Source organism: Myxocyprinus asiaticus, chromosome 10, assembly GCF_019703515.2.
Source record: "Myxocyprinus asiaticus isolate MX2 ecotype Aquarium Trade chromosome 10, UBuf_Myxa_2, whole genome shotgun sequence".
NCBI classification, from domain to species: Eukaryota; Metazoa; Chordata; class Actinopteri; order Cypriniformes; family Catostomidae; genus Myxocyprinus; species Myxocyprinus asiaticus.
The window spans coordinates 4,748,957-4,761,691 of record NC_059353.1 but is presented as its reverse complement, the minus strand read 5'-3'; the positions used below and the strand labels follow the sequence as shown (position 1 = coordinate 4,761,691).

At 36.2% G+C, this 12,735-nt stretch overlaps 1 protein-coding gene across 3 annotated transcripts in view; it reads left to right on the top strand.

Moving 5' to 3' along the window:
- LOC127446822 (neurabin-1-like) overlaps window positions 1-12,735 on the top strand; it is a 94,871-nt gene that overhangs the window by 76,865 nt on the left and 5,271 nt on the right. For 2 of the 3 annotated variants that reach the window (XM_051708072.1, XM_051708071.1), the window contains exon 17: window positions 7,729-7,773. The exons of the other annotated variant lie outside the window; for it this stretch is intronic. In XM_051708072.1, coding sequence (XP_051564032.1) covers window positions 7,729-7,773 — 45 coding nt within the window. The remainder of the gene's footprint in view (window positions 1-7,728; window positions 7,774-12,735) is intronic. 3 annotated transcript variants of the gene reach the window in all.

Genomic DNA, 12,735 nt, shown 5'->3' with positions numbered 1-12,735 from the left:
CAAGTAACATAATTGAATTACCTTTTTCCAAATTCTTAAGGATACATTTACCCAAGGACTATCCGTTTCTAACAATTTACTCAATATTTTATCTCCTAGCAATGCTTGAACTGGAGCCTCCTGGAATTTTGAAAATTCAATTTCTTTCCTGTTTGATCTATATTCAGGTTTACACCAATTCACTAGAGGTTTTATCTGAGCTGCATAGTAATACTCTCTCAAACAGGGTAAAGCCATTCCCCCTTTGCTCTTTGACAATTGAAGGGTTTTAAATCGAACTCTGGGTTTCCTCCCTTGCCATACAAATCTTGAGAATAATTTGCCCCATTCATGGAATTGCTGGACTAGTATATCGACTGGAAGGGACTGAAATAAATATAAAAGCCTTGGTAAAATATACATCTTGATGATTTTGACCCCCCGAGAAAGGAGATAAGATTCCATCTCTGTATATCACTCTTAATCTTTATAATTAGTGGGCAAAAATGTACTTGGAATAATTGTGCTATATCTTTTGGTGGAGTTACTCCTAGGTATTTCATTGAGTCAGATTTCCAATTAATATTATAATTTGATATAACAGTCTTGGTAGGAGATTAAAAGTGAGAACTTGGGTTTTCAGTACATTAATTTTATAGCCTGAAAATAATCCAAAAGCCATGAGAATTGACATCACTTCAGGGAAAGACTGAGTTGACTGCTTTAAGTAAACCAATATATCATCAGCAAAAGAGGCTTCCTTCTGAACCCCTGTCTCCGTATCTATTCCTTTAATATTATTATTTTGCCTGATCCATGGATTTAGGGGCTCTATAAATAAAGCAAATCAAATAGGACTGATGATCGATTTGTGCAACCCAAATCTATTCATAGGCATTTAAAGTTATTTTCATCTCACCAAATCAAATGCCTTTTCGGCATCCAATCCAACCAATGTAGCGTCAACCTTGTGTTTAACTATATGACTGATAATATGTAAAGAATGTCTAATGTTGTCTTGTGTTTGCCTTTGCCAAACAAATCCAGTCTGATCTAAAATGAATGAGCTCTGGCATAATTTTAGCTGATAGGTCTAAAGTTGCTGCACTCCTTAGGTATGACCGAAATAATTGCTTCCCTCCATGAGAGAGGAATATCTCCACCCTTTAATTCACAGTTAAAAGCAGAAAGTAGCATAGAGGTCAGTGATTCTCTAAGTATTTTGTACCACTCTGAGGTAAAGCCATCCATGCCTGGGGATTTAGTCAAGTCATTTTTATTTGTGTAGTGCTTTTCACAACATTTTGTGTATAAAAATTAAATAATTGTATTTAGAACCCCTGTGATCAAGCCGAAGGCGACTGTGGCAAGGAACACAAAACTCCATAAGATGTTGGTTAATGGAGAAAAATAACATTGAGAGAAACCAGGCTCACTGTGGGGGCCAGTTCCCCTCTGGCTAACCAGCATGAATATAATGCCAATATTAGTTATTTATGTGCAGTGCAGGTCATGCTTTAAAATTAGTAAACTAAGTAATTGTTAAGATGAACTGTAAGATTAATGACTAATATCTTTGATGTCCATCCTGGATTAACTGCAGAAGTTTTCATAGATGCATTTTCCTTTGTTAGTAGGTTGATGAAGGCTTTTCTTGGCCATTAAATGATAGTCTGTGTATTCCATTTCAAGAGTGTAGTCCATCAATAGACAAAGGTGATGCAGGCAATCTACTGATTGCGGTGTTCAGTTCCTCCAGTTATTTTGACTATTAGTCTCTCGTTGTGTACCGCAGAAACAGTAGGTAATTTCAAGGAGTTAAGGAAATCCATAGCCTGGGGGTCTGTGTCTACTTGTTGCTGAGTATATTGTTTCTTATAGAATTTCTCAGAAGTCTTAAGAATTTAATCTGTGCCATATTGTATTGTTTTAGTATGAGAATTGCAAATCTTATAAATAGTTCTATCTGCTTGTTTTCTTAATCTATAAACCAAATTGTAATAGATTTACCACCCTGTTTATAATATTTTTGCTTTATAAATATATACTACTTCTGTATTTCTTGCATATAAATATAATCTATTTCACCTTGAGTCTTTTTAATCTCTTGCTTCAATTTAGAGTCTAAATTCCTCTTATGTTGATTTAGTAATTCCACTAAACGTTGTTGTGATTTAAGTTTCTCCAGTCTAGTCTTTTTAAGTAATGCTGTAAAAGTGATCATTTTACCCCTCATCACAGCTTTGTATGCGTCCCAAAGAACAGTTGGCAATACCTCCCCATTATCATTATGATCCAAATACCTTTTAATCTCAGTCTTCATCTGCTCTTTAGAGCTATTTAAAATACTAGGATTCAATCTCCATAAAGGGGTTTTTGATTTATTATTCAAGTTCAATGTCAAACAAACTGGACTATGGTCTGAGAGATCTATTGTTCCTGTATCACAGCTCAGGATCTTATGTCAGTCTCTGCTAAAAATAAAGAAATAATCGATCCTTGAGTAAAATGAATGCGGACAGGAAAAGTAGGTATTATTACGACCTGTGGGATTAAGGTCTCCCCACATGTCCAAGATTCCCATCTCTTTCATTACCATCTCAATTTTACTGCAAATGGGCTTGGATTGGGTAGGACCACTCCCAGTGGAATCAAACCTAGGGTTTAATCTAACATTGAAGTCCCCACCACAAATTGTAATACCCTGAGTACATGAAGCCATTAAATCAAATATTTGTTTATAGAAAAAAACAATCTGATACTGGAGGAGCATATATATTAAGAAAAGTAACCCAGGAGCCCTCTATTTTCCCACTAATAATGACGTATCTACCCTCTTTATTACTAGTAACTGAAACATTTTCATAATTTGATTCGTTATTAATATTGCCACCTCTCTCTTGTCTCCCGATTTATATGAAGATGCAAACACGTTTAATCCCCAGTCTGTTAAATTTGGCATGTTCAACCTGTGAGAGATGTGTCTCTTGTAGAAAAGCAACTTGAGCTTTATTTATTTTTTAAAGTTTTGTTAGAATTTTGCTAAAATTGGATTGAGAACCCCATTTACGTTAAAGGTAACCACTTTAATATTATTTAACATCTTGTGCTAAAGACAGCTGTCTCTTTCTGCAGCCCCTCTTATGACATAATTTAGCAGGCATCCCCCTTACTTCAAAGAACGACAATGTAGAACTTTTAACAGGGTATGAACCTTTAAAGAACAGAAACAATAAAAACTTTAAAGACTTCCTAAGTTGAGATCGTTCTCATGACCTCGCATGAGCCACACCGATACGGCTCTGGGGGAAGACCTCCATAGCCTGAACGGGGATGAGGGCCCCCTTTGTTTACATTATTTGCAGTAAACCTTGCACACATGTCAGATTGACAACTAAGTCCCAACCTTCGTTTTAGTGACATTATAACTAGGCAAAGAAAAATTAGCTTCACATCAGCATTAAAAAACAAAACTCCAAACTGAGTAGAGGTAAGATCGGCTTCTGGTTATTACTTCATCCATAATAATGTTTTTCAGTATCCTTTTTTAAACCGAGTCACTTAAGCCAGCTCCCTGTATTTACCGTCTAAAAGTCTGAAGCTTTTCCTTATAAGTGGATTTATCTCGGTTGCGTCCTCTTCCTCCTCATCCGCCGTTCGTACGCCAGGTGAGGCTTTGAATTTGGTCCATCAGTGTCCCCGGAGATTGAATGACTGTGACGGGAAAACCCCTTTCCGCCAGATCCTTCATCGCCTCCTCTGCCGTATTGTACATCTGAGTCTTGTCAGCAAAAAACACCTGCAATTTGGCTTCTGTATAATCTTTGCTTCCTAATGACGTCAGGAGCATAATTGTGGTCAATATTAACTTTCCTCTCTTGCCAAAAGAAACCCTTCTTCCATGCTTGTTTCAGAATGTCCTCCTTAATTCTGTAGCTGAGGAAGTTAACCATGATTGATCCTGGCGGTGCGCTCTCCGGCGGACAGGGAGCGAGCGCTCTGTGCCCTTTCAATCTGAAGAGAGGCCTGGGTTTGCAGATCAAGCTTTTCCTTCAGCATGTTTTCAATGAAAGAAACAATCGTTGCCGGGTTCTCTTCAGCCCCTTCCACAACACCGTAAATCCAGATATTATTCTGCCTTGAACGGCCCTCTTGGACTGTAATCCTCGCTTCTAATTGGGTCTGCAGTTTTAGCATCTAAGTCAATATGTTGTCTGTGTTTTGCGATCTCTCCTCCAATCCTACAATTTGACCTTCAGCTTCCTCTAATCTGTCGTTAGTTTTTTTTAAACTCCTCTTTGATTTAGAGCTGCACGATTAATCATTAAAAGATCGCAATTTCGATTCAGACACCTGCACGATCTTATTTCTAAATGACAACGATTCTGCAATGTACATTCCCATGGCATGCCTTTGTAAAGCGGTCAAATTTAAATTCGTAAATCACTTCAAGATGCATTTTTAAATGTTTATCTTTTAAACTTTATATGGCATCTACAAAACTCAGTGCTCCTGCATGAGATGCTGAACAATCTAAAACACAGCAGCCAAAGATGTTTGTCCTGCACAATATTTTAATAGCCACCGATGCTAAAAAAAAAAAAAAAAAAAAAAAATTTCAGCATTACCAAGATCGGACTAAATTTGCTATGCTTGTGCAGTTTGATTAAAGCCGTCTGCTCTCAAACGCTCACATGCGTGTGTCTGCCCGTGCGCTCTTTTCTCGTGATGAGTGCAGCGCTCCTGCATGAGATTCTGCGCTGTTTTTAATAGTGATCGACCGATATGGGTTTTTTTAATGGCCGATGTCCAGAGAGCAGGGTGGCAATAGGCAATGCAGATATATCACATAATTTAATATAGTAAATAACATAAAATTGCTAAAAAAAATTAATAAACTCTTATTTAGCACTATATTTACTCAATTTCACACAAAACTTTAACTTTGTAAAAAAGAATCTAAAAAAGTAATATTGTATTTTAAATGGTAGATAGCACTTTCTTCTGATTTCTGTTTAGTCATCAAATTTTTGTAATTTATTTGCATGTGAAGAAATTAATATATTAGGAAGAAGGAAATAATAATACACACAATAGTCCAGCAACCATAGATGACATGTCCACATTAGCAATTGCATTTTTTCGAAAAATACAGAATCAAACCAATTGCACATACAGTGCATAGTGAATAAGACAATTACTCATAGCACATGTGAAGCGCATTTACTTTTAAGCTGCTCTCACACGCTCGTGCAGATTCAGCGTGAGCAGCAATATCCTAACAGTTTAAAGGGCCGGGATCGCCTGATTGTCATGGACTGATCGTCATGATTTGTGAATCAGAGGAACTTTTGATCCTGATCCTGACGTTTTTGATTCTTGCTGATAGAATATGTGCTTCAGAGGAAGATATTAGATGAGCACTCAACGTGAAGAAAATGCAGAATTTTTGTGAGGTTCATGAATTACATCTTTTTGAAGAGATATCTGCATATTTGCGGATGGTATATAAAAGTTTTATTGACATTTGCCTTTTATCTTTAGAAAGTGACAGGGAACTGTTGAGGAGAGATGGTTAGAATACGTGCTTCAGAAGAAGATTTATGAGCGTTCCACAGGACGCTGGATCTGCTGAAGTTGTGTGAGGTTGGTTTATTACATCTGTTTAAACGAGATATGCGCATATTTGCAGATGGTATATGATATTAGTTTTATTGATATTTGCCTTTTTATCATTAGACAAGACAGTTAAATGTTACAGGAAACTGTTGAGGAGAGAGAGGGAGAATGAAACAGGAGAGCACTTTAACATTATGAGCTCAAACGCGTCTGCTGTGGCTCTGATATGCAGACTTTTCAAATGTTGCACACCGGTCTATTATTGTAATAACACGATGGCACGTAACAACAAAACGAACCGGGACTGGTCGTTTTCATGTCTCAGTCACTTCACATGCAAGCAGGCGATTTTCAGTGCCCTTAAGGAACAAATCAGCCAAAGGGGAAAATTTATCGGCTGATGCCGATAATTAAAAAATTCCGAATATCGGCCAATTTATCAGCCTCAGCGATATATCGGTTGACCACTAGTTTTTAATCAAACTACCCATCTGTAGGCAATGTTAATGTAAACAGAGCTGAGTGTCAAGTATTTAATTTGTTTCATTTAACATTAAATTACTTTTTTAATGTTTTTATATTATAATTTTTTATAATGTTTAATTGTTACTGTTGCTGAAAAACTAAAAGCACTGTTTACTCTGTGCTCTATTTAATTACTGGCTCTTGAATAATTATTTTACAAGCTTGAAGCAATTTTTACAAGGGAAACATCTGAAGGCCTCATTGTTTTAATTTCAATTGTTAATATTTTATTAAAAAAAAAAAAAAAAGAAACTTTTGTAAAATAGCAGTGTTTTATTGCATATTTGCTTACTAGTGAAACACAAACTGTTAATGAAGCTTTTCCCCACTCGTTTTGCTTTTAACTTAGCATGGGAGAAACCTAAATCTTTTTATTTCTGTATTATGCACTTTTTAACAGGATTTTTTATTTTCTTTTGGCAATAATCACAAGGTGCTGTTTGGTTAGTAATGTATTTGTTTCGCACACTTGTGGACTTAGAACATTTTAAGTTTATATATTTGATTTACAACTTTATTGCATTTTTGCAAAGATTGAAGCAGGGAACATTTTGTCAGGACCTCTAGTAAATTATATGTTACTTTTAGTACCCTTATGTCCAGGTTTTGTAAATCACTGAAATAAGCATTTTTTCTTCAGGATCGTGAGACAATTTTGATCTTTATTCTAAGCAAAAAAAAATTGTGATTCTCAATTTATCCAGAATCATACTTTGATTCCTTTTAGATGATCCAAATTATCTTGCCTGAATTCTCGTAGCTTGAAGAGGATCATAGCTAGGCTAACCACCTCCACTGGCTCCAGTGCGGTCTTGTCCGGGCAGACATTAGATGGCATGTTGCTGTTTTGAATTCAGGTTTCTTCTCTTTCATGACCCTCAGATTGTGTTTGTTTCTTCTGCTTGCGCCTAGTCAGGATTTGTACCCCGTCCTCCATGTCGACCGAAGAAAATTAAAGTCGCTATTCGAGTTTTAGGACTTATTTTTAACCGAATGTTGGGGAGGCAAACTTTCAAGCTGCCATTAGTATGGTGACGTCACCGGAAGAGCAGACTCTAAGCTTTCAAACGATACATCATATGCCTGACTTATACGGGGACTTTAACGCTTTAAACGTAAACTTGTAATCAGACACAACAATGCTGCTACAACATGGTTCGCCATCTTGATTGTTTTGGGTTGAGGGGATCACATGACTGCGTCACATGACAGCAAATATGTCATCGTTTTCATATATTTCCGTTTTCCCTGTCCACACTACAACACAAAGACAGCTTTTTCAAATGTATCAACTTGAGTGTTTTCAAAAATCTCATCTCAGTGTGGACGGAAGGCCAAAACGTAGAGAAAAAGATTTTCAAATGAAGATGTATTAGTGTGGATGTGTACAAAGTCCATATATGTGGCAAAGTTGTTCAGGCATAGTGCTCTCGGGTGAACTGTATTTACTTTATGTCCATAATCGCTCAATCATTTTTGGTTGCCCCTTCCCCATATAGTGTACTATGTGGTGTTCTGTATTTAGGAAACAGTAAATGTGTGAGCAATTTTGGACACTGTAAGAGTTTTGAAAGGTGATGACATTTTACCCCTCTCCCCAAACAGACAAACCTGTCATGGTCATCTCTGTTCAGTCGATCCTTAGATTTGGTACAGTATATTTTCTCTTGTAGACTCTCGTAGATGTCTGATTTTAGTCTTAACAACAGAATTATAGTTGAGCAACACCACTAATACATCTAGCACTAATGTGTGTATGTTTGTTCTCAATGCAGTGTGATAGATGCATGATAGTACTTGTGATTTAATCAGTAAAATTGTGTCTGTAATAGATTTGATTTGACTATACAATCACTCCTATTCTTCAAATGATTGATTATATATTCCGCCTCCAAATACAATGGTCTTTTATTATCAAATCAAGATTGTAGGATGTATCTGGATTGGTGTTATTCTGTGCTGTTACATTGTTGTTGTTGCCGTAGTGTATCTGTAGGTAGGTAGTGATTGACTGATATGGGTTTTCCAATGGCTGATGCTGATATCTACTGAGCAGCGTGCCCAATGGTAAATAAAATGCCGATATTAACATGATCAAATATCGTGTAATGATGGCAAATACAGGCATACACAATGGCAAAATGGAGACACAAAAATGTTTTAAAAAAATATCTTTCACATAATATATATTTCAAAAACATTTGAAAACAACGTGTATTATGTTGGCTTGACAAAGTAAAATAATAATACGACTATTATTCTACAGAACTGGTTAAGGTTTTTCCCTACATTTTCAAGCTACATCCACCAATCTTGGCAAAGACCTTCAGATTGTTCTGACTCGGGTTGCTATTTCTTTTCTAACTGATTGCACTTACAGTCGAAAGACAATCGAAAATCCCAAAAATGCCATAGACTTGCATTGACGGAATGTTGAAACAAATTCTTTCATGGAATGTTTGGGATTTCAAACTCTAGCTGTCAAAAATGTCTCAAATGTGTCAAGCCTAATGGTGTGTTCTACTTGTAAAAAGTGTTTACGTCTTTATAGAACTTGTAATTACAAGTTGTAAACTCTGAATTATATTAAAGCTCCAACTTGACTGTTGTGACATCCTGTAAAAGAACCAACATGGCAGCGGCCTCAAGGTAGTGAACACATACACCGGATCAGCCACATCATTAAAACCACCTGCCTAATATTTTGTAGGTCCCCCTCGTGCTGCCAAAACAGCGCCACCCCGCATCTCAGAATAGCATTCTGAGATGATATTCTTCTCACCACAGTTGTACAGAGCAGTTATCTGACAAACCAGTCTGGCCATTCTGTGTTGATCTCTCTCATCAAAAGGCGTTTCCATCCGCAGAACTGCCGCTCACTGGATGTTTATTGTTTTTGGCACCATTCGGAGTAAATTCTAGATTTAGAGTAAATTCTGTTGTGTGTGAAAATCCCAGGAGATCAGCAGTTACAGAAATACTCAAACCAGCCCATCTGGCACCAACAATCATGCCACGATCCAAATCACTGAGATCACATTTTTCCCCATTCTGATGGTTGATGTGAACATTAACTGAAGCTCCTGACCCGTATCTGCTTGATTTTATGCACTGCACTGCTGCCATACGATTGGCTGATTAGATAATTGCATGGATGATTGTTGGTGCCAGATGGGCTGGTTTGAGTATTTCTGTAACTGCTGATCTCCTGGGATTTTCACACACAACAGTCTTTAGAATTTACTCCGAATGGTGTCAAAAACAATAAACATCCAGTGAGCGACAGTTCTGCAGACGGAAACGTCTTGTTGATTAGAGAGGTTAAAGGAGAATTGCCAGACTGATTCGAACTGACAAAGTCTATGGTAATTCAGATAACCACTCAGTACAATTGTGGTTAGAAGAATATCATCTCAGAATACTATTCTGAGATGCGGATTGGCGCTGTTTTGGCGACACGAGGGGGACCTACACAATATAAGGAAGGTGGTTTTAATGTTGTGGCTGATTGGTGTATTTCTGTTTGATATGCCATTTTATTTTGCTATCGTTACTTGGAGTGCTTTCTTTTGTTTCAAACGTTTTGCAAGAACATATAGAGGCAAATTAATAAATTGACATTGGGAAAAATATTTTGCTGTTATCAAAAACAAAGCCGTTTTGAGTGTTACCATAGAAACTAATAACTTCCGAGGTCTGTGAACGTGAACAGCTCCGAGTGGATTCTCTGACTTGCCATCTCGTAATTACAGTAATTCTGACACAACGTAAACGCAGCATTAAGCTTCTACACTTTACACTCTTAACAACTAGCTACAACACCATTGCAATGACTAGCAACCAACCAAAACACCCTAGTAATCCGCTAGAACAGCCTAGCAACACCTAGCAGCCAGCCAGAACACCCAAACAACCACTTAGTAATGCACTGAATTTGTCTGAATTTCTGTCTCTGTGTACTGACTGTAAGGCAAGATGAGAAGAAACTTCAATCTTTAAAATAATATTAAACAAGGTTTTGTTAAACCAACATCAAAATTTATACCTATGTAGTTGTGCATTGACATGACTTTTCAGTAGATTTTTGGAACTGGTACAAGGGAGAGGTAACACTTCTGTTCATCGAGCGGTATGGTTATTGGCTGATGCAGATAATCTAAAAATCCCAAATATTGGCAGATTAATTGGTCTGGCTGTTATATCGGTCTAACGCTACCTTTAGGCATTTCTAGTTGTTCTGCATGACTGTCTGTATACAACTGTTGATGATGCTGGACCTGGTGACATTAAAAGACTTCTGAAGATCAAGATTATTTCACACTAGTTAATGGCTGAAAAAGTTTGCTTTAACACACTGGGATAGATTTGAGATCTTTATTTTTGTGATGGCTCAGAGGTATGGAGGTATATAATGGACAACATTTTATATATGGGTGTTTCTTTAACTTCGGGCACTTTCATGTCCCAGGGGATAATTTTTATTAAAACTAACATATTTCTTTTTTTTTTCTGCTATATGAAGATCATATAAACTAAAAAAAACTTTAATTGCCAGGCCTTCATAATTTATTTTGCCAATTTTCTTTTGTCTTTTCAAATGTCTTTTATGTATAGATTTTACTATTTTAGTCTTGTCCCAGACACAGACTTTCAATATTAAACTATGAAAATCCATAATAAAACAACATGTTTAAAACTATGATTATGGTCTAAACAAAGTGTGCAATAAACAGAGACCATTTCAATATTTATTGTGTGAAAATTATTTTAATACATTTTTCCAAAATTACAACTGTCTCACAGTTGTGGTGTCTTTTCCAACTCACCAAACAATTTTGCAACTAATAAAGTTTTTTCAAAAGTTAGTGTACTTGTTAACCAAGTCGACAAAAGTGTCAGTGACCATGTTTACATGCACTTAAGCAAACGGATTATTCCAGAGTTTTTGCAGCAAGCGGCGTTCTGAAACGTCATGTAAACAAGAACCCTGGTTTCCTTACGGCGTTTAAGGGATTAAAAGAAAGCGGTTTAACACACCTAGATTTCTCTTTGAGAAGGCGTCTTAATGTGGTCATGTACACGCATAAGCGCCGTTGTAATAGGTTTTTGAATAGTGCACATGCGTGTGAACAGACCGAATAAAAAAACGTCATAGGATGGAGCCCAACAACAAGTCAACACAGTGGAAATTCAACATTTCTGGGAGTAGAGTGGGTAAAGCATATACACTATAAACTATACCCATTTATACACACCAATGTAAAATATCAACGGTCCCTCACATTCGCATACAGTATATGCGCTCATACATTTGGGGAATCCCCGAGTTTTACATAAGAGGGAAACTCCACTATTACAGCACAATTCTGCTGCAGGTCACGATAGAAAGTTAAGAAAACAAACACAGCAACAACTCTGGAATATCTGGAAATAAAGCGAAGCAACAGGGAATGAAAATAATAAAGTCTTCCTTGGATACCAGGTTTCTTATTTACCCAGGCGTCGTGGGAAAATTACGTTGCTGTGGAAAAAGATGCTTACTGACCGAGCAACATGTATACGGAAGTAAAGAGTACACCACTTATACAGTGCATGTAAACAGAACGCTACTTTCTCTAAATAAGCCACTTTCTGGTGTCCATGTAAACGTAGACATTGAAGAGCAGGCTTGAGAATATGAGACAACTGATGCTTGAAGAAAATTCAAAGTAAATATCACTTGTGAGCAGATTAATTTCGCTGGCCGTCATTTCCAATCAAGCTGTAATTTTGCCAAATTATGCAAAAAGTGTGAAAATATTATTTGTGTGTATTTAGGAGACATAAAATGTTAGCTATGAAATTAGTCTTGGTGAGAAAAAAGTTTATTTCAAAAACAAATTTAATTTCCCTCAACGTAATTTCCAAGAAATGACGCTGTGGTGGGAATTTTCATGACTTTAAGAAGAAAATGACATCAATCTCCTGTGATGCATGTACATACATTGTTGGACATTCTCAGTAGACAAGTAAAAATACTTCGACATCTTTTCTAGAAATCCACAGTGCTAAAAGTGCCCAAAGTTGAAGAAACACCCATATATTGAAGAAATAAATGTAGCAAATGTTGCAGTCAATAAATAAAAATACAGTGGAATGTGAGGATAAATAAAGTGTGAAATGTACATAAATATGTAAAAAAAAAAAAAAAAAAATGCATAACGAAATACCCATTGTTCTATCCACTATATTTTCAAGGCATTTTTCCATGTGGTTTTTCATTTTACATAAATACAGCACCGTATTTATTTTCACATTTTATTGTATTTTTATTATTGACAGTTACATTTTATATTTAATTAATTGTATACTCTACTGGTCAAAAGTTTGGACACAACTATTCATTTAGAATTAGTAAAGTAGCAATGTCATCAAAACTTTGAAATGACAAATATGGAAGTATGGGAATTATGCAGTGACCAAAAAAAATTATAATTTATATTTTAGCTTCAAAGTAGATGATCTTTGTCTAAATTACAAATCCAAGTACAATTTATATTTGATTATAAAACTAATTTGAAACATTTAATCATAAGCCTTTAGAACAAGATGTTTTGAATATCATGAGAATTA